Consider the following 22,386-nt stretch of genomic DNA (forward strand, 5'->3'; position numbering starts at 1 on the left):
TTTGGCCCATTCACCTAATCTATCCATTTGTAAATTTCTTATTTCTTTATTGCAACTTACTATCCCACCTATTTTAGTGTCATCTGCAAATTTTCTATAGTACCTTCTATTTCTGCATCCAAGTCATTGATATAGATTGTAAATAGTTGGGGCCCGAGGACCGAACCCTGTGGCACCCCACTAGTTACATCTTGCCAACCAGAAAAAGGCCCATTTATCCCGACTCTCTGTTTCCTGTTGGTTAGCCAGTCCTCTATCCAAGCTAATAAATTGCCCCTAACCTCATGTGATCTTACCTTGTGTATCAACCTTTTGTGCGGCACCTTATCAAATGACATGGAGCCAATGTAGATCAGCAAGGACAGGGATGACGGGTCAGAGACATGATGTGAGATTGGATATGAACAGCAGAGATTTAGATAAACTGAAGTATACAGAGAGTGGATGATGGGTAGCCATCAAAGGATTTGTAATTTGCATTTAGACAGCAAGCTTTTTCCTTTCTTTAACTACTTCGTACTGAAATTCAGTACAAAGCCAGTATATTCAAGGCCGAGATGGATAGATTTTTGGTCTGTCAGGGAATTAAGGCCTAGGCCCTGACCTCTGGAATACCCTTGCTGAACCTTCACCTCAATTAATTGCTTTAATATTTCATTAGTAATATTTTCCATTACTGGTTAAACAAGAATGATAATCATTTAACATGACTTCACCAGTCAGATGTCAGGCTTGCAGACCCAGTTGCTACTTCCTGGGTCTAGTTTTCATTCTCTCATATGACAAACACATAGGTCAGATATCCATCTTGCAGAACTATTCGAACCACATGAAACACTCCAGCACTTGAAACAAGAACCATAATATTTCTTGAAATATTCAACAAAAAATATTAGAAATATCCAGTGAGTCATGTGTCAGGTTGCTGTTTCAGATTTAACCTTTAATCATTTTCATCCCTGCCTCTCCTGGGAGATGAGCTTATACAACTATCAATTGTCCCCCTCTTGGGTTTTTAAAAGTTACTTCCTCAAATGTGTATCACTTTGAAGAATAAACACGACTACTTGAGTATATAGGCTTGTAGTCACTGTTGCTCGTTTGCATCATACATCACATGCCTAACAAAAGAAGTTGAGGGGTTAGGGTGGAAGTACAGGATGTGGAAAAGACTCAGGTCTAAAAACCCTGTTGATCAGTAAGGGGGGAGGAGAGGAAAGAACAAACGGGAAGGTCTGTGATAGAATGGAAGACAGGAGAGGTGAAATGACACAATAGATGATGGTACAAGGCAAAAACACAAAAAGACTTGCATTTATAAAGCGCCTTTCATGACCAAAGCACTCTACAACCAAAGAAGTTCTCTTGAAGTACAGTCAGTGTTGTAATGTAGGAAAGGCAGCAGCCAATTAGCGCACAGCAAGATCCCTCAAACAGAAGGTAATAAGATGGTCATGGGACAAGTAAAGAAACAAAAGATGTGTCTAGAGAAGGTGTAAATGTGAAAAATAGATTCATCACCAGCAGCTGGGGGCAGAGGATATGATCTGAAAATGTTGAACTCAGTGTTAAGTCTGAAAGACGTAAAATGCCGAATCAAAAGACGAGGTGCTGTTCCTCGAGCTTACCTTGAGCTTCATTGGAACAGTGTAGAAGGTTGAGGACAGAAAAGTCAGATTGGGAGCAAGGTGGAGAATTAAAATGACAGGCAACTGGAAGCTCAGGGTCACACTTGCAGACTGAACAGAGGAGTTCTGCAAAGTGATCACCTGATCTGCATTTGGTCTCTTCAATGTTGAGGAGACCATATTGTGAGCAGCGAATACCGTATACTAAATTGAAAGCAGTACAAGTCAAACAATGTTTCACCTGGAAGGAGTGTTTGGGGCCCTGGATGGTGAGAAGGGAGGAGGTACAAGGGCAGGTGTTGCATCTCCTGTGCTTGCACGGAAAGTTCCCGTAGGAAAGGTGGGAGGTATCGGGGGTGACTGAGGAATGGATCAGATTGTCGTGGAGGGAATGATCCCTTCGGAATGCTGGGAGGGGAGGGGAAGATGTATTTGCTGGTAGCATCATGCTAGAGGTAGCAGAAATGGCAGAGGATGATCCTTTGGATGAGAAGGATGGTGGGGTGGAAAGTGAGGACAAGGGGAGCCCTGTCACGGTTCTGGGAGGGAGGAAAGGCGTTAGGGCAGAAGTGTGGGAAATGGGTCGGAGAGGGTTGAGGGCCTTGTCAACCACAGTTGGGTGGGGTGGGGGTGGGGGGGGAGTCCTCGGTTGTGGATAAAAGGAAGACATGTCAGAAGTGCTGTTGTGAAAGGTTGCATCATTGGAACAGATGCATTGGAGACGGAGGAACTGGGAGAGTGGGATGGAGTCCATATAGGAAATAGTGTGTGAGTAAGTGTAGGCCTCTCTCCTCACCATCCAAGGCCCTAAACATTCCTTCGAGGTGTGGCAGCAATTTACTTGTACTTCCTTCAATTTAGTACACTGTGGCGAAAAAATCACAACTGCCAAATGAAAGCATTAATTTCGTCATACGGGACATTACAAATGATTTTTTAAGAAGAAAAAAAAGCAGTACTGAACACTAAAAGATGGCCGCACATTTGCATTCTGAGTATACAAGGACTAGCCGAGAGACAGTTGGATAGAGACACAATGGGAGTGCTCGCTGATTCAATTAGTGAGATAGGTTTTGTCAACAGTGATGATCAAAACACATCGAAAGCCTTTGACTTTGTAAAAGACAAAACTCCACCCCCCACTGAGTATGTGTGAAAGACTGAAATTACAGCAACCCTCCAAAAAGTTGCTGTGTCAAAGAGATGGTCACATGACTTACCTGCTGGTAATCCTGGGGCTTTTGAATTGTGCTTCTCAGAAAGGAAAAAGACTGCAATCTAAACACCAAGGAGATCTCTCTCTCTCTCTCCAGAAAAGTCCCAGGGAACCCACGTGGCGGCTTAGTCTCCAAGACTACAGACAAAGCCGCTCTTCGGCCTTCTGGTACCAGAGTAACAAGTTTGGAATTGTGCACGTGGCCCCAGCAAGGACTCCCAGATCTTAACTTCAATCAAGTATATTACATCAAGGACACAGGACAGTACCTGTATTCCATTTATTGCCAACTCCACTTCAACCTCCCCTCCTCACAATTTGTTCTCCCCCTCTGTATCTACTTGTGTGTGTGTGAGTGTGCGGGGCTGGGTGCGTGTTTGTGAGTGTGTGGGGCTGGGTGCGTGTTTGTGAGTGTGTGGGGCTGAGTGTGTGTGAGTGTGCGGGGCTGGGTGCGTGTTTGTGAGTGTCTGGGGCTGAGTGCGTGTTTGTGTGTGTGTGTGTGAGTGTGTGGGGCTGGGCGTGTGTTTGTGTGTGTGTGAGTGTGCGGGGCTGGGTGCGTGTTTGTGAGTGTCTGGGGCTGGGTGCATGTTTGTGTGTGTGTGTGTGTGAGTGTGTGGGGCTGGGCGTGTGTTTGTGTGTGTGTGAGTGTGCGGGGCTGGGTGCGTGTTTGTGAGCGTCTGGGGCTGGGTGCGTGTTTGTGAGTGTCTGGGGCTGGGTGCGTGTTTGTGTGTGAGTGTGTGGGGCTGGGCGTGTGTTTGTGTGTGTGTGAGTGTGCGGGGCTGGGTGCGTGTTTGTGAGTGTCTGGGGCTGGGTGCGTGTTTGTGAGTGTGTGGGGCTGGGTGCGTGTTTGTGTGTGTGTGTGAGTGTGTGGGGCTGGGCGTGTGTTTGTGTGTGTGTGAGTGTACGGGGCTGGGTGCGTGTTTGTGCGTGTGTGGGGCTGGGCGTGTGTTTGTGTGTGTGTGAGTGTACGGGGCTGGGTGCGTGTTTGTGTGAGTGTGTGGGGCTGGGTGTGTGTTTGTGTGTGTGTGAGTGTACGGGGCTGGCTGCGTGTTTGTGTGTGTGTGTGAGTGTACGGGGCTGGGTGCGTGTTTGTGTGTGTGTGTGTGTGGGGCTGGGCGTGTGTTTGTGTGTGTGTGAGTGTACGGGGCTGGGTGCGTGTTTGTGTGTGTGTGTGTGTGTGTGTGTGCGGGGCTGGGTGCGTGTTTGTGTGTGTGTGTGTGTGTGCGGGGCTGGGTGCGTGTGTGCCTCTTGCGTGCATGCGAGCGTGGTTGCATCGCATATTTTAGTAATTTTAACCAGGTTAGAGTGATAAGGCTAATAAACTTACATCTTTCTTGTTTAAAACTAAGAAAACCTGTCTGATTAGTTTATTTGCAATTGCAATGAGAGTGCAGTGAGCAAAGGGCTCACTGAGATGGTAAGCTAAAGTCACTGTTTTTAAAAAGATAAACCCTGTTCCGGCCAAACCAGAGAAGGAACAAGAGGAGAGCCTGAGACCCCTTCCTCTCCTGGTTGTAACAGAACTGTATTTGTTGCTCATACGGTCATCTCTAAATTAGGGAGGCTAAACGTAGATTGGGTGATCGCTTTGTAGAACACCTCCACTCAGTCTGAAAGCGTGACACCGAGCTTCTGGTTGCTGGCCATTTCAGCATTCCCCCCACCCCCACCCCCACCCCTTTGCTCTCATGCCCACATTTCTGTGCTTCTCCTGCTGCAGTGTTCCAGTGAACATCAATGCAAGTTCGAGGAACAGCATCTCATCTTTCGATTCGGCACTCTACAGCCTGGTGTACGGAACATTGAGTTCAACAATTTCAGAGCATGACTGGCCTTTTTTATATTTTTCTGTTTTTTAAAATCATTTTATGTTTTAACCATGTGCCTGTTTTTCATGTGCTTTTGGACAGAGCTGCTCATTATTCTGCCATTAACACTCTCTCTGGACAAATGCTTTGTCTTTCACCACAAGCATTAACACACTCTCTGCCTTTATCCCATGACAGCTTTGTTACTTCATCTCTCCTGCCCTCTGCCCTATCACACACCTTCCCTTTTGTTCTCTTGCCCACCAAACTACCTACCTCCCTTCACTTGTTTAAAACCTAATTCTTTTCTAACCTTTGCCAGTTCTGATGAAAGGTCATAGACCTGAAAAGTTAACTCTGCTTCTCTCTCCACAGATGCTGCCAAACCTGCTGAGTATTTCCAGCACTTTCTGTTGTTTTATATCATTGAACTTGGTGTCATTTGACAGGCCAGAGACCTTGAACTTTCTCCGTACCTGTTAGTTCCTTTTGGGAACGGCCTGAAGTGCTAATACTGAGCGAATGAGTCAGTCACAAGAACACAAGAATTAGGAGCAGGAGTAGGCCATTCAGCCTAAATTAGTCGAGCATTAGTTGGCCGTAACCATAGCACATGTTGTCAGCACATCTTTTCAATCCCTGGTCCTGACTAACAAAGTCTATTAAGTGCCAGTGTGCCTTGAAATGGTTTCTTTGGTGGAAAAGAGTGTTAGTGACCACAAGACCATGTTTAGTGCACAAGGTAAGAAGGCATACACTGCTGGGATTGGACTTTCCAACTCCATGCTTTCCAGTGGCGTTCAGACAAAGGGCAAGGTTATTCCCCCATCCTGGCACTGAAATCACTGAGAAGTATGATCTCTGACTGTAAGCAGTCAGAGCTGCATCTAAGTTGCAGTAGAAGATTTCTTTCATTTCATCCTTAGAGTCCAAGGTAGGTACATAACACTGATGGGGTTGGCAGATTGATTGCCTTTGAGCTTGAGTGTCATAAGACGCTCATTGATCCCAACAAGGGGTTCGTGGAGTCGCTTGACAAATTTGTTTTTGCTGGAAAAGCTGTTGTTACGACTGAGGCGGGAGGAGTGCACTGTTTATTCTAATTCAACTTCTCCACAGGTCACAACATATATTTAAATGTTTTCCCACTTACTGATATGGTCAATCATAGACACTTTTTTTAATCCCAGAATAAAACACACCAACCAGATTTCTTTAATAAACAACAAAATTATCTATTATAAAACAAGTTTTAACCAGTAATGAAGTAAAGCATAAACACACTGATTGAAATATTAATTTTCCCTTTTTATCTTAGCCCCTCACACTCTCACATACATACACTGGTTAACTGGAAAAATAAAGGGGATTTTTGTTTTTAGAGCTCTATTGCAGACACAAAACACATGCTGAATACTTGCTCATTCTTGAAGAAATACAGATGAGATATGTTGTGTTCCAAAACTGGCATACAGTCTGGCCTCCGAGTACACACAGCTGGGTCACTGGGATCTTTCAGAACAGTTCTTTTCAAGCAACACTGAGAATTAATTTAGCAGGTTTTTCTTCAAAAACAGGTGCTGAGATGAGTTGACACAGTGGACTTCTCAGGGTCTTTTAGAGAGGTGCTGGAAATCTGAGTTGGGTTGTGGTCTTCTCTCCTCTCCTTGGAAGTTCTCTGCCTTTTTATACAGTTCAACCCCAACTGAAACCAATTCAAAAGCAAAACCGACAACAGGATTTCAACCATTTGACCTCCATCAATCTTGACCTGTCACTTTGTAAACAACTTCTCTGGGTGTCCAAAGTTCTCTGTTATTTATTATGCTGGAAGTCACGTGGTTTCCCTGAAAGGCTTGTTTTCCTCACAATTAGTATTAGAACATTACAGCGCAGTACAGGCCCTTCGGCCCTCGATGTTGCGCCGACCTGTGAAACCATCTGACCTACACTATTCCATTTTCATCCATATGTCTATCCAATGACCACTTAAATGCCCTTAAAGTTGGCGAGTCTACTACTGTTGCAGGCAGGGCATTCCACGCCCCTACTACTCTGAGTAAAGAAACTACCTCTCACATCTGTCCTATATCTATCACCTCTCAACTTAAAGCTATGTCCCCTCGTGTTTGCCATCACCATCCGAGGAAAAAGACTCTCACTATCCACCCTATCTAACCCTCTGATTATCTTATATGTCTCTATTAAGTCACCTCTCCTCCTCCTTCTCTCCAACGAAAACAACCTCAAGTCCCTCAGCCTTTCCTCGTAAGACCTTCCCTCCATACCAGGCAACATCCTAGTAAATCTCCTCTGCACCCTTTCCATAGCTTCCACATCCTTCCTATAATGCGGTGACCAGAACTGCACGCAATACTCCAGGTGCGGTCTCACCAGAGTTTTGTACAGCTGCAGCATGACATCGTGGCTCCGAAACCCGATCCCCCCACTAATAAAAGCTAACACACCATATGCCTTCTTAACAGCCCTATTAACCTGGGTAGCAACCTTCAGGGATTTATGCAACTGGACACCAAGATCTCTCTGTTCATCTACACTACCAAGAATCTTCCCATTAGCCCAGTACTCTGCATTCCTGTTACTCCTTCCAAAGTGAATCACCTCGCACTTTTCCGCATTAAACTCCATTTGCCATCTCTCAGCCCAGCTCTGCAGCCTATCTATGTCCTTCTGTACCCTACAACATCCTTCGGCACTATCCACAACTCCACCGACCTTAGTGTCATCCGCAAATTTACTAACCCACCCTCTTCCAGGTCATTTATAAAAATGACAAACAGCAGTGGCCCCAAAACAGATCCTTGCGGTACACCACTAGTAACTAAATTCCAGGATGAACATTTGCCATCAACCACCACGCTCTGTCTTCTTTCAGCTAGCCAATTTCTGATCCAAAGCTCTAAATCACCTTCAACCCCATACTTCCGTATTTTCTGCAATAGCCTACCGTGGGGAACCTTATCAAACGCCTTACTGAAATCCATATACACCACATCCACTGCTTTACCCTCATCCACCTGTTTGGTCACCTTCTCGAAAAACTCAATAAGGTTTGTGAGGCACGACCTACCCGTCACAAAACCGTGCTGACTATCGCTAATGAACTTATTCTTTTCAAGATGATTATAAATCCTGTCTCTTATAACCTTTTCCAACATTTTACCCACAACCGAAGTAAGGCTCACAGGTCTATAATTACCAGGGCTGTCTCTACTCCCCTTTTTGAACAAGGGGACAACATTTGCTATCCTCCAGTCTTCCGGCACTATTCCTGTCGACAATGACAACATAAAGATCAAGGACAAAGGCTCTGCAATCTCCTCCCTAGCTTCCCAGAGAATCCTAGGATAAATCCCATCTGGCCCAGGGGACTTATCTATTTTCACACTTTCCAAAATTGCTAACACCTCCTCCTTGTGAACCTCAATCCCATCTAGCCTAGTAGCCTGAATCTTAGTATTCACCTCGACAACATTTTCTTTCTCTACTGTAAATACTGACGAAAAATATTCATTTAACACTTCCCCTATCTCCTCGGATTCCACACACAACTTCCCACTACTATCCTTGATTGGCCCTAATCTAACTCTAGTCATTTTTTTATTCCTGATATACCTATAGAAAGCCTTAGGGTTTTCCCTGATCCTATCCGCCAATGACTTCTCGTGTCCTCTCCTTGCTCTTCTTAGCTCTCCCTTTAGATCCTTCCTGGCTAGCTTGTAACTCTCAAGCGCCTTCACGTCTCATCCTAACATAAGCCTTCTTCTTCCTCTTGACAAGCGCTTCAACTTCTTTAGTAAACCACGGCTCCCTCGCTCGACAACTTCCTCCCTGCCTCACAGGTACATACTTATCAAGGACACGCAGTAGCTGCTCTTTGAATAAGCTCCACATTTCGATTGTTCCCATCCCCTGCAGTTTCCTTCCCCATCCTACGCATCCTAAATCTTGCCTAATCGCATCATAATTTCCTTTCCCCCAGCTATAATTCTTGCCCTGCGGTATATACCTGTCCCTGCCCATCGCTAAGGTAAACCTAACCGAATTGCGATCACTATCACCAAAGTGCTCACCTACATCTAAATCTAACACCTGGCCGGGTTCATTACCCAGTACCAAATCCAATGTGGCATCGCCCCTGGTTGGCCTGTCTACCTACTGTGTCAGAAAACCCTCCTGCACACACTGGACAAAAACTGACCCATCTAAAGTACTCGAACTTTAGTATTTCCAGTCGATATTTGGAAAGTTAAAGTCCCCCATAACAACTACCCTGTTACTCTCGCCCCTGTCGAGAATCATCTTCGCTATCCTTTCCTCTACATCTCTGGAACTATTTGGAGGTCTAGAAAAGACTCCCAACAGGGTGACCTCACCTCTCCTGTTTCTAACCTCGGCCCATACTACCTCAGTAGACGAGTCCTCAAACGTCCTTTCTGTCGCTGTAATACTCCCCTTGATTAACAATGCCACACCCCCCCCTCTTTTACCATCTTCTCTGTTCTTACTGAAACATCTAAATCCCGGAACCTGCAACATCCATTCCTGTCCCTGCTCTACCCATGTCTCCGAAATGGCCACTACATCGAGATCCCAGGTACCAACCCATGCTGCAAGCTCACCCACCTTATTCCGGATGCTCCTGGCGTTGAAGTAGACACACTTTAAACCAGGTTCTTGCTTGCCAGTGCCCTCTTGCGTCCTTGTAACCTTATCCCTGACCTCACTACTCTCAACATCCTGTACACTGGAACTACAATTTAGGTTCCCATCCCCCTGCTGAATTAGTTTAAACCCCCCCCCCGAAGAGCGCTAGCAAATCTCCCCCCCAGGATATTGGTACCCCTCTGGTTCAGGTGAAGACCATCCTGTTTGTAGAGGTCCCACCTACCCCAGAAAGAGCCCCAATTATCCAGGACACCAAAACCCTCCCTCCTGCACCATCCCTGCAGCCACGTGTTCAACTCCTCTCTCTCCCTATTCCTCGCTTCGCTATCACGTGGCACGGGCAACAACCCAGAGATAACAACTCTGTTTGTTCTCGCTCTAAGCTTCCACCCTAGCTCCCTGAATTTCTGTCTTAAATCCCCATCTCTCTTCCTACCTATGTCGTTGGTGCCTATGTGGACCACGACTTGGGGCTGCTCCCCCTCCCCCTCAAGGATCCCAAAAACACGATCCGAGACATCACGAACCCTGGCACCTGGGAGGCAACATACCAACCGTGAGTCTCTCTCGTTCCCACAGAACCTCCTATCTGTTCCCCTAACTATGGAGTCCCCAATGACTAATGCTCTGCTCCTCTTCCACTTTCCCTTCTGAGCAACAGGGACAGACTCTGTGCCAGATACCTGTACCCCATTGCTTACCCCTGGTAAGTCGTCCCCCGCAACAGTATCCAAAACGGTATACCTGTTGTTGAGGGAAACGGCCACAGGGGATCCCTGCACTGCCTGCTGGTTCCCTCTCCTTCCCCTGACGGTAACCCATCTACCTACTTCTTTTACCTGAGGTGTGACTACCTCCCCATAACTCCTCTCAATAACCCCCTCCGCCTCCCGAATGATCCGAAGTTCATCCAGCTCCAGTTCCCTAACGTGGTTCTCGAGGAGCTGGAGTTGGGTGCACTTCCCGCAGATGCAGTCAGCAGGGACACTCTTGGCGACCCTTACCTTCCACATTCTGCAGGAGGAACATACAACTGCCTTAACCTCCATTCCCTCTATTCTAAATTCCCAACAAAACTACTGAAAAACCAAAAAAAAAAATGTCAGAACTTGTTAGGTTCGCAATCCAACGGACAGAACTTCTTAAATAAAAAGCTTACCTTATCAACACAACAGAGTCCTTTTTTTTTGGTTAGAGGAGGAGGGTGGGTGGGAGACACTACACGTGTAGTGTCTCAGGTACAGCCACCACCCAAATATATAGTTTTTCCTTACCCAGCAGTCCCCTGGTCCTCCGAAAACAAAAGGGAATTAACTTCTAAACTTCCACTGAAATTGACTTCCCAGCTGATAGCTCGCTCTTGCACCTCCGCTACTGTCAAAGCTGCAGTCACCAAAACCTCTCAGTGCCCTTATTGAAAAACATCTCCAGGGACTGTTTCTCAGTCAAGCGGCCTTTACATCACCCGCTTTGAAAACCCCAAAATTTCACATTTCTTTCAGAAATAAATCCTCAAAAAATACATATTTAAAAACAGAGGCACTTTTGTAACACCGAATTGTGCATCCTTCTTGTGATTGCCCCTGTGCAGCAAGGTCAAGTCCAAAATAACGACATATTTGCAACTTTTTTTATTAGTTCGGGGGATGTGGGCATCGCTGGCTCGGCCAGCATTTATTGCCTGTCTCTTATTGCCCTTGAGAAGGTGGTGGTGAGCTGCCTTCTTGAACCGCTGCAGTCCTTGGGGTGTAGGTACACACACAGTGCTGTTAGGAAGTTCCAGGATTTTGACCCAGCGACAGTGAAGGAACGGTGATATAGTTCCAAGTCAGGATGGTGTGTGACTTGGAGGGGAACTTGCAGGTGGTGGTGTTCCAATGCATCTGCTGCCCTTGTCCTTCTAGTTGGTAGAGGTTGCGGATTTGGAAACTGGTGCATTACTCACAACCTTGATTAGATATCACGTGCAACAGTCCCCAGCAATGTGTCATTCCCTACGGGAATTCCCCTTCTCATCACCCCTTCCAACTCGGTCACTCGCTCCCTGTTTCCGCCACCCTGCCCTCGGCCGCTCGCTCCATCATCCCTCCCGCTGCCCGTTCCCCACTACCCCCCCCCCACCCCTTCTTCGGGCAGCACGGTGGGGAGCCAGGTGTAGTTGGCAGCGGGATTTTGCGGGGGAGTAGTAGGCAGCGGGAAATCACGGGGGGGGGGAGCGGGGTTGGGGGTACTCGGCAGCGGGGGAGGAGCGGGGTGGGGGGGGTACTCGGCAGCGGGGGAGGAGCGGGGTGGGAGGTACTCGGCAGCGGGGGTGAGCGGGGTGGGGGAGGAGCGGGGTGGGGGGTACTCGGGAGCGGGGGAGGAGCGGGGTGGGGGGTACTCGGGAGCGGGGGAGGAGCGGGGTGGGGGGGGGAGGGATTTCTGTGATGAAGGGGTGACGTCAGTGAGCATCGTCATGGTGATGAACACTGATCCGTCTGGAATATTCTGCATAGTTTAAACTCTATAAATAGTTGGAAAGTGCAGGATATTTGTTAGATTGCGGAGCTCGGGGATCGGGATCACTGACATCACTGACAGAGACAGAGACAGAGACACAAGTAAGACCATTGAATTTGTTTTGGTTTTTATTATTTTTATAACTTGCTGAGTTTTGTACAATCACTTTAGTTAGAAGTTACTCAATGATTTTGTTGTGTGTTATTTACTTGCTGTTTCTCATTGTGCTCAACACAGTAGAAACATCTCACTGGCCCTGTTCATTCAAACTACTTATCTCAAATACTAACAAGAATAGAAAGTTTCGGTTTACGGTGAGATGAATAACATTTAGTTAACTTTTTGTGATATAAATATGTTGTTCGGGATGGGGTGGTGGTGCTCGGTGATACTGAAGTAAATACAATAACAGATACAATATGTTACACTGTCACCAGTAATGTTGCACCATCAAATATCACAGGATCAAATCGCCAGGAATATGGCAAACCAGAGCTGGGATTCCGACTTGGCTTTTGTCCCTGTTTGCTGGTGGGGTGTCAATGATTTAATTCATTACTATGTTGTAACCTATAAAATGTACAAGTGTAGCAGAGGTAAAGTGAAGCTGTTCAACTTGTTCCCCCCCTTTTTTTTTGAAGGGTGATGATGACAAGGGGAAAGCATATCTGTTCTGTAAATGAAGCGTTGAATAGGGAATGGCACATTACTGGGAGCCTGTTGCACGTGATATTTCATCACGATACTGAAAGTAATGCACGAGTTGCAAATGTGTCATTATTTTGGACTTGACCTTGGTTTACAAGGGAAAATCACAAAGAAGGACCCGCAATTTACAGCTTTTCCATCAAAAACAAACTTGAGGAGACTCCACGAACCCCTTGTTGGGATCAAGGAGTATCTTATGACACTCAAGCTCAAAGGCAATCAATCTGCCAACCCCATCAGTGTTTATGCACCTACCTTGGACTCTCAGGCCAAAGTGAAAGAAACCTTCTACTACAACTTAGACACAACTCTGACAACTGTATGATTACAGAATATTTTTGAGGCAGAGGTAGATAGATTCTTGATAAGCAAGGGGGTGGAAGGTTATTGGGGGTAGGTGGAAATGTGGAGTAATCAGTTCAGCCATGAACTTATTGAATGGTGGAGCAGGCATGAAGGGCCGAGTGGCCTACTCCTGCTCCTCATTCGTATGTTCGAAAAGATCATACTTCTCAGTGATTTCAGTGCCAGGATGGGGGACAACCATGCCCTTCGGCTGAACACCACTGGAAAGCATGGAGTTTGAAAGTCCAATCCCAACGGTATTTGCCTTCTTAGCCTGTGCACATGGTCTTGTGGTCACTAACACTCTTTTCCACCAAAGAAACCATTTCAAGGCACACTGGCACGTAATAGACTTTGTTAGTCAGGACCAGGGATTGAAAAGATGTGCTGACTACATGTGCTATGGTTACGGCCAACTAATGCTCGATCAATTTAGGCTGAATGGCCTACTCCTGCTCCTAATTCTTGTGTTCTTGTGACTGACTCATTCGCTCAGTATTAGCACTTCAGGCGGTTCCCAAAAGGAACTAACAGGTACGGAGAAAGTTAAAGGTCTCTGGCCTGTCAAATGACACCAAGTTCAATGATATAAAACAACAGAAAGTGCTGGAAATACTCAGCAGGTCTGGCAGCATCTGTGGAGAGAGAAGCAGAGTTAATGTTTCATGTCAGTGACCCTTCATCAGAACTGGCAAAGGTTGGAGAAGAATTAGGTTTTAAGCAAGTGAAGGGAGGTGGGGGTGGTTTGATGTGGAAGGGGACAAAAGGGAAGGTGTGTGATAGGGCAGAGGACAGGAGAGATGAAGTAACAAAGCTGTCATGGGACAAAGGCAGAGAGTGTGTTAATGCTTGTGGTGAAAGACAAAGCATTAGTTCAGAGAGAGTGTTAATGGCAGAGTAATAAGCAGCTCTGTCCAAAAGCACATGAAAAACAGGCACATGGTTAAAAATATAAATTAAATGAAATAAAGAAAAATATTCAAAAAAGGCCAGTCATGTTCTAACATTGTTGAACTCCACAAGACTTCAGAGTACCTAATCAAAAGATGAGGCGCTACTCCTCGAACTTGCGTTGATGTTCACTGGAACATTGCAGCAGACCAAGGGCAGAAAGGTGGGCATGAGAGCAGGGGGTGGGGGGAGGGATGTTGAAATGGCAAGCATTCAGAAGCTTGGGGTCATGCTTTCAGACTGAGCGGAGGTATTCCACAAAGCAACCACCCAATCTGTGTTTGCCTCTACACTGGGGAGACCAATCACATTGTGAGCAGCAAATACAGTATACTAAATTGAAGGAAATACAAGTAAATTGAAGTTGAACTGTAGCAACTACAGGGGCATAACATTGCTCTCAACTGTTGGCAAAGTCCTAGCTAGGATACTTCTTAATTGCCTCTCGCCAATTGCAGAGGAAGTCCTTCCAGAGTCCCAGAGCGGCTTTTGACTCACCAGAGGAACAACCGACATGATCGTCACAGCACACCAACTTCAGAAGTGCAGAGAGCAGAAATCCCTTTGCACATGGCCTTCCACTCAGTGAATTGAACTGACCTTTTGGAAGGCGCTACAGCAATATGGATGTCCGGCTGAGTTCACTAACATCAACTGTCTCCCACATGACAATATGAAAATAACAGTACTTTGCAATGGCTCTACTGTGGACCCTTTCCTCTCAACAGGTGTCAAATAGGGGTGTGTCATTGCACCAACACTATTCTCAATCTTTCTTGCAGTAACACCACAGCTTACTACTGACAGGCACCCTCAGGTGTGGTAATAACAGCGCACTGATGGTAAATTCAACCTCAACAGGCTGAAGGCCTAAACCAAGACAACAACCACTTCTGTAATAGATGCACAAGTTAGTGCCCACTCTGAAGAACTAATTAGGATAGTTGATATACTCACTAAAGCCTATGAGAGCATGGAACTTGCCCTGAACACCAGGAAGACCAGAGTCCGCTACCAACCTTCACCAAATGTATTAAATCCAACGCCTTCAATTGAGATTCATGGTGAAGTGTTGAGAAAAAGTCCTTCACTTCCCATATCTTGGAAGCTATCTATCCCAACAAGCTGACATTGATGAATAGGTACACCACCGAATCCAATATGCTAGCACAGCCTATGTAAAGTACATACTTGAGTTTTCAAGAATCATATCAGACCCGACAGTAAACAGTGATTCTCCCCACGCTTCCCTCTATGGTGCTGAAGCTTGAACAGCTTATAGACGTTATGTTAAGGCCCAAGAACAACATCATCAACGCTGTCTTGGAAGGATCTGGCGAATCAACTGGGAGGACAAAAGGACAAACATAAGTGTTCTCCAAGACACAGACATGCCAAGTATGGAGGGCATGATAATCTCACCTCAGGTGAGATGGACAGGATATGGCATTAGAATGCCCGACTCAAGACTGCTCAAACAGGCACTCTACTCCTGAGCTATACCAGGGAGCCCACTCACACACAGGCACTCACACACAGGAGCCAAAGGAAACGTTTCAAAGACCATCTCAAAGTCTCCATAAAGGTCTGCTCTATTAACATCAACACGAGGACTAGATGCCCAATTGTGACCAAAATGACGATCCATTATCGCAAATGGTGACTAGCATTTTTAAAAATCAACAACTTGAGGTTGTAAAACTGATTCTGTTCTCAATATGCAAAGAAAGAACTATCTCTATGATGTCCCAAAGTGCCTTAGAGCCAATAATTACTTGGAGGTGGAGCCATTGCTGTGTCTGCAGCTGCAGAAATGAAGATCAGCTCATAGTTTCCACTGGTGATCATGTATCTTGTTTTGACAGGTGTCGAAGTAGCAGATCAGAGTATTATGCGAAGTGATCCAAGTATTGTGAGAAGTCTGATCAGCGTTTTGGTGATTATTGGATTCAGTTTGGCTGTTGGTAAGACTTCCTGTTAAACTGTTTTCTTACACACATTTTAATAAATAATCTGTGCGGTTTAAAGAGCCGGCTTCACTGCTTGGCAAGGGCTCAAAACATTTGTGATGTTAGGCTATTTATTGGGTAAAATGGGTACTTCCCAAGTAAATATTTCTCTTCAGAGGTTAAAAGTACCAAAATATTCCAGCAGCCCCATCTGTTTTGTGGTTTACTGATCATGTGCTGCAGTTACTTTTTTGATGCCAGTTTTGTGGTGTGAAGGTGTGTTGGCGAACAGAGTATTTTCCCTTTCAATCAGATCAACACTTCAGTGGGGTAAAGCCCCCATTTCAATGAAGCTGTTGCCCCAGTGATGATCCTCCAGCCCAATCTCGGAAAAGGATCCTTCACTGCTGGATCTGTGACATTTTTCCTCCTATCACCTTGGTCATCTTGTGGTCTCTCGGAGTGTGATTGCCAGTTTTGGGGCCACTTTGTATTATGTGTTCATGCTCCGTAGGAACTGCAGTGAGACCATCCAAACTGACCTCCTGTAGCAGCATTGCAAAGAAGATTCTCATTCTCTGTTTGGGTAGGATTCATATCGGGATCCCAGAATTGAAAGGCCAGTGTTTAACAAACTGCACTGCCCAATCCCCCAATTCCATTGTTTCTCTCAATGATAGTAGTGCGTACATAGTTATTGAGTTAAGATTTATATGTTTATTGATTTGGGGCTTTAGGTATCCTCTTTAAATATTGTTGCATGTGTTGAGGTTATCTAGTCTGTTGTTTCTTCTCTGCTTTTGCCTTTCCATGTATTTTTTTTTATATTTCCACAAACTCTTAAGTTTCTCCACTTCCTCAGTAGCTTTTGGGTAAACATACCCTGGTTTGGCACCAGGCGAACAGACCAGGAGATACCGGATTTGATCCTTAGTCTGCACTGAAACTGATTTTTTGAGGGCAGCAATGGATTTGGGTGGGGGGGAACAATTGGCCCCCAGTGGCTCTGTAGGGTTTAAAAAGAAAAAGAAAATTGGGTCCTACCCCGATTTTCTGTCCAGTGGCTCCCAGCTGGAATGTGCAGTTCCCAGGCTCTCGGGTTGAGTAGCTATGATTCGGGTAATGTTCACCTGAATTGCTTGAGGGGGTGGAAAAGTAAACCAGGAAATATCGACCTGTCGGGGAAGGGGGAGAAAAAGCAGCAGAGGGGATAATGTCTTTCAGGTTTTCCTCTCATTTGTCTTTCTTGAAATGTGTTCATGATTAAGTTGTCTCATAATCATCCTTTTGAAATAAAGTACTTAATGGAGATTTTTAAGATAAATCTCTTCTTGGAACAACGCTGCTATAATCTATTGTTTTATTCCCAGCTGAGTTTAAGGTTGACACTCCGGAGGCACCAGTGACTGCTATCTATGGCCAATATACCGTGCTGAGATGTAGCTTTACAGTTCAGGATGAATCATCACTAGAACGACTGGTCATCGGTTGGCAACATGTCGAGACGGAGGAAGTTGTTTACAGTTATTATTATGGAAAAGAGCAACTGAGTCGACAAAGCCCTCAGTATTCAGGGAGGACAAGCTTATTCCCGGAGCAGTTAAAACAGGGGAATGCTTCGCTGAAGTTAGACCGAGTGAGGCCAGCGGATGCTGGACAATACCAGTGCTTTGTCAGTAATACAAAAGGAAATGACCAGAGCACTATGTCGCTGATATTTACAGGTACTTGTGTTCATTTTTTCTCTGCTGCAAATTAAAATCTTTGTTCTTGGGTTCCCCAGATGGCCCAGTGAGACTAATGATTGAATGCCTGAGGCAGGCACTGGTGCCCAGACTGTGCCAGTTTAGCTCCTCTATGCTGCAACAGTTCTAGTGGTGTAATGGCTGGCTTCAGCCCATCTGTTAGGGTGGCCACTCCTCTTTGCTATTCTGTAGCCCCTGTTGGAAATGTCTATCGGGATGGCTCCAGAATCCAGTTGAAATGTGATCTCCTCGTAGATGAAAAGCACACTGACCTTAACTATTGAGGATTACGTATGAATAATGGTGATTTAAGCTGATGCCTGTGCATAGCCCTGGTTACCCCAGCAAAGAGTCAAACTCCTACAGGAGCAAGTGGGTACAGGGAGGGAAAAAGTGACAAGAAAAGAGAGGGGGAAATAAGTGCTTCAATTTGTGCTGTAAATATCCAGGTCGAATGTCAGTAAAATGTGATGCATCTTGTGGATTTAGTATTCAGATCCTATTTGCCAAGTTCGTTGACATTTTTCCTTTTAGCTGTACTGATCAGTTTGTGCTGGAGATTCAGTTCAGAAGCTGCCAATTCCAGGAAGGAAGGTGGCAATCCACAAACACTCTGTGGAGTCTGTGTCAAATCAAAAGTTGATTTTGTGCTGCTCACTTAAATTGCTGCTGGGTAACTTTTTGCCAAGCAGAGCAGCCACCAGCACACAGTGGTTCTACTTTATCCAAGAAAAGATTGAACTGTTGCAGTTTGTGCATCCAGTGTGAACTTGGGTGTTCAGTGATTATGAATTGCATCTTCTGCTGGGTGCAGGTGCCATATGAAAGCTCAAAGTCTTAGTTTAACGTGAGTGGCTGGCTGTTCATTAATACCCTTCACTGGCCGTCTAAACAGCTGGACAGCACTCTCCTCGATACTGGATCTTGGTTTAACCACTTCTGGCTGGATATTGTGGGATTTTTCACCTTCAATTAGATAATTTGTTTACTATGATGTAAATATCTTCCAATTGATACGGACAGCAATAATTGCTACAGGTGTGTTTGTACTTGAAGTTGTTTTTGAGAATTTAAAGCTTTTATTGCATTATTCAATTAGTTATTAACAGGAAGAAAATTCCTAGTTGGCATTATTTTTGTTTCTTGTTTTTAATTGCTTGTTTTATTCTGCAGCATATTACAAGGAACCTGACTTTTTTATCCAATTAAGACCATCTGGGACAGTGTTCAGATTTGAATCCCAAGGTTATCCTAAGGCTTCTGTTTCCTGGTACAATGAAGAAAATGAGGATATTTCTAGACTGACTGAGACTTCGTACCGACAAAGCGGAGATGGTCTATACTTGCTGCAGAGTATTCTGGAAATCCATGATCACAATAGAAGTTCCAACTACACCTTTAGGTTAAGGAATGATGTGCTACACCAATCAGTTTCCAGAACATTTGGTCTTACAGGTAGGTTAACTTGTGTGTCTGACACCTTCAGTATCATAACCTCCCGTTATCTTGTAATACAAAACTGAATTGCTACATCTTAGTCTCTATGCATTGGGTAAAGCGAAGAATGCTTTGGGCTGATTTTTCAGCCCCTGCCAGGATCGGGATCGGAGGTGGACGAGCTAAAAATAGACATCCTGGCCAGCGTGCCAGCCTCCTGGCTCCATCCCACCTTGGCTACTTTTGCAGAGGTGGGATCGGGGTGGGGAGGCTGTGGTAGGATTACCTAACTGCACATGGTGTGTAGACAGTTATGCTCATGAAGCACCTAATTGATGCCATAAAAAGGAGGCCAACTGGAATTTCCCTGTCAGTCGCCAGGTTCCCGCAGGCGGCAGGAGCCAGTTTATCAGTTTAGGTGCATGGACGGGGCCTGCAATCCTCAGGGGATGGGGTGAAGGGGTGGGGGGGAACGGGTGCAGGTGAGGGGGCATGTGCTCCAAGCAGGCTTAGAGGCCATCTCTGCTTGCCTGGGTGCAGGAGCAGCCACAGGCTGCCCTATAGAGGGGTTCCCCTTCCTCCCCTCCCCTCCCCTCCCCAGTAGTGACCTAACTGCAAAAGAGATTTTTTAATTCAAGATTTAAGTTGGAGGGAGGGCACTCCATTTTCTCACTTACCTTCCATTACAGCCTGCTGCTCCTTTCAAGTTGTAAGGCGTTGGGTTGGCTCTCTAGCTTTGAGAGCTTGCTATCATCCTTAACCAGGCAGCGAACCTGTCTCCAGACCAATTAAGGTGGGGCCTCCTTAAAAAATCTCAGTGAGTGTCTGACTGGTTTCCCCCCAGGGGTGTGATCGGCACCTGGAAACAGTCCCGATCTCTGTTTTTGGCCTCAAAACACCCCACCCCCATCCCTTGTTTCAGTTCTTCTTCAGAAAGTTATTTCTGTTCCACAAGTTCCTCTCTGTTTCAAAATTCTAGACAGCTGCACGTTTTTGAACTTTGACCCTACAATTCTTTCTTCTTGACTTATCAATTCTTGGCCTTGCTATCTTCCAAGATCACAAATGGAACTGCTGTAGTGCTCTGACTTCTTTCAAAAGCTGTTTCCTCGTTTTATGACAAACTTTTTTGTTTTTAAATCTTTAATTCCAGATAGCTTGAGTCCAATTGTGACTTGAATACAGCTCATGACTCTCTCTAATGCCTCCCTCTTGCTCTCATTAAAGTTATTAGAAAGAAGGGTTTTTTTTTTTCTCGTGCTGCTATATTGTATCCTCCGTCCTATGTGAACTTTGCCTCATCCAAAATTCCCCTATCCTGCACTAAGACCTGCTATCTTTCACTCTGCTGACTGGCTGACATCAGCTCCTAGTCACCACAACACCTCCAAATTTAAAATTCTCATCCTTTTATGTTTTAAGTCCCTTTCATGCCCTCATCCCTCCTTATCTCTGTAAATTTCACTTACCCTACAATCCTCCAAGAACTCTGCATTCCTCCAACCCTGGCAGTTTGTGAATTCCTTACTGTCATTGCCCTACAATGACTGCCGTCTCTGCCCTATGCAGCAGAATTCCCTCGCTCAAGCTCCCTGTCTCTCTTCCATCTTCTCCTTTAAAGCTTTCCTTTAAAATCCACATCTTTGACCAAGTTTTTACCCACCCCTGCTAATATTTCCTTTTGCAGATGTCAGCTGTGCATCAGTGGCAGAAGGTTGTGGTCCAGTCTCACCTGAGCACTACATCTGGACAGACAGTCCAGTGCAGTATTGAGGGATTGCTGCACTGTCAGAAGTGCCATCTTTTGGATAAGATGTTAAGCTGAGGCCCCCCCTTTGCCTTCTCATGTGGATGTAAAAGAGCCCATGTCACTATAGTGAAGAGGATCAGTGGAGTTCTCTCCAGTGTCTGGCCAGTTATTATTCTTCAACCAACATCATTAAAAAAAAAATATCTGGTCATTATCTAATTAGTGCTGTGGGAGCTTGCTGTGCACAAATTGGCTGCTGTTTTTCCTATGTTTTGAAGTGACCACACTTCAAAAGTACTTCATTGGCTGTAAATTGCTTTGAAGTCATGAAAGGTGCTATATAAATGCAAGTTTTTTTTGGCTGATTTATGCTACTTTGAAGTGCCTTGATGTTTTTCTACATTTAAAGGTTTTATATTAATGCATTTTTTGTTTTTCTTCCTGATTTAGGCTACTACACTAGCCAATTTTTTAAAAATGCCAGAGAATTACCTTCTCGTGTGACCATATTCTTTTATGGTTGTATTTTAAACTGTATCAGCAAAGAAAACCAAGCTAGCACTGAAACCAATGCCATAATTTTTTTCATAGAAATGAAAACTGCTGAAGTTCATACAAGAAATCGATGGATGCTTGTAGTCTTTCTCCTCGTTACTGAATTTATAATCATTTTAATTCTCGGGACAGTCTTGTACAAGAAACACGTTGACTGGAAAATAAAGAAAGACAAAATGGAAACTACATTTTCTTGAATGATCCATGAAGTCATGCGTGTGGTTAAAGGCTACCTCTTCAGCCATGAAGACAAATGAAGTTACTGTAAAATTTCTAAATGTTGAAAACCAAATGCTATCTGATCCAATTTGCATTTCTAACTGCCAAGAACTTCATCTATTTAATATAGTAATATATTATCTATCTTCTGCTGGCTCAGGAGAGATTAAAGTTTAATTTATTTTTTATTCCAAAACATATTTGAACTTTGCATATTGCAGAAGAGAAAATAAAGCACAATATAAGTGGAGAGTGGGATTGACTGGATTGCTCCACAACGAGCTAGTATGGACTCGATGGGCATAATGACTTCCTTCTATGCTGTAAATGACTAATCCAATGCACTTCATTTCATTTATGAGGCTTTTGAAAATACATTTTTTTTAATAAACAAAATTAGTTGCACGTTTGTTGCTTTTATATTTGCATATCACATCTCACACTTCTGCACTAAATGCTGCTGGAGGGCATAGAGTATGAAGAAGGGAGTTTGGTAAGTGAGTGGATTTTAAGGGTTAATCTCAAATCTAGGTTTTCTTTTGTTTACAGTTAGCAATTAACTGAAATTACTTTAAGTTAAGAGGCAAGGTAAGTTTCTTACAGTTTTAATCAGGGGTATACAAGTTCTGAAAGTAGCTGTAGCTTGTTAATTAGGTAGCTAGCTTAAACTGGTTTCTGAGCTCTAGCAGAGCTGACACATCATTGTTTTCAGAAAGTATAAATTCAGGGGACTCTCAGTGCTGCTGGAGAGCACAGAGTGTGAAGAAAGGAATTTAGTGAGTGAGAGAGTTCAGTAAGGAAGAGAACTATAAATGAATTAAGAAAAAATAAGTTAAATTAAATTAACACAGGACAGGTGATGTGTTGTATTTGCAGTATGTGGGAGC

At 44.7% G+C, this 22,386-nt stretch overlaps 2 protein-coding genes across 6 annotated transcripts in view; one reads left to right on the forward strand and one right to left on the reverse strand.

Annotated features, from left to right (window-relative positions):
• The window catches only part of LOC137347321 (CD276 antigen-like), a 55,351-nt gene extending 35,427 nt beyond the window's left edge, over positions 1-19,924 (reverse strand). Inside the window, exons 1-2 of one of the 5 annotated variants that reach the window (XM_068011753.1) lie at positions 19,653-19,923; positions 16,924-16,968 (exon numbers count right to left, since the gene is read on the reverse strand). In XM_068011753.1, the coding sequence (XP_067867854.1) occupies positions 16,924-16,968; positions 19,653-19,659 (52 nt within the window). In that variant the 5' untranslated portion in view covers positions 19,660-19,923. Of the gene's footprint in view, positions 1-15,619; positions 15,933-16,923; positions 16,969-19,652 lie in introns of those variants that run through there. The other 4 variants (XR_010968931.1, XM_068011751.1, XM_068011754.1 and 1 more) reach the window with 4 other exon arrangements.
• Positions 11,834-21,904, forward strand: LOC137347320 (CD276 antigen-like). The gene is made up of 5 exons (XM_068011750.1): positions 11,834-11,941; positions 15,710-15,808; positions 17,164-17,517; positions 18,712-18,993; positions 21,317-21,904. Exons 2-5 carry the CDS (start codon positions 15,736-15,738, stop codon positions 21,475-21,477), a joined length of 870 nt encoding a protein of 289 aa, XP_067867851.1. The 5' UTR covers positions 11,834-11,941; positions 15,710-15,735; the 3' UTR covers positions 21,478-21,904.
• The last annotated feature ends 482 nt before the right edge of the window (positions 21,905-22,386 follow it).

This window comes from Heterodontus francisci, chromosome 31, assembly GCF_036365525.1.
Source record: "Heterodontus francisci isolate sHetFra1 chromosome 31, sHetFra1.hap1, whole genome shotgun sequence".
NCBI lineage: Eukaryota > Metazoa > Chordata > Chondrichthyes > Heterodontiformes > Heterodontidae > Heterodontus > Heterodontus francisci.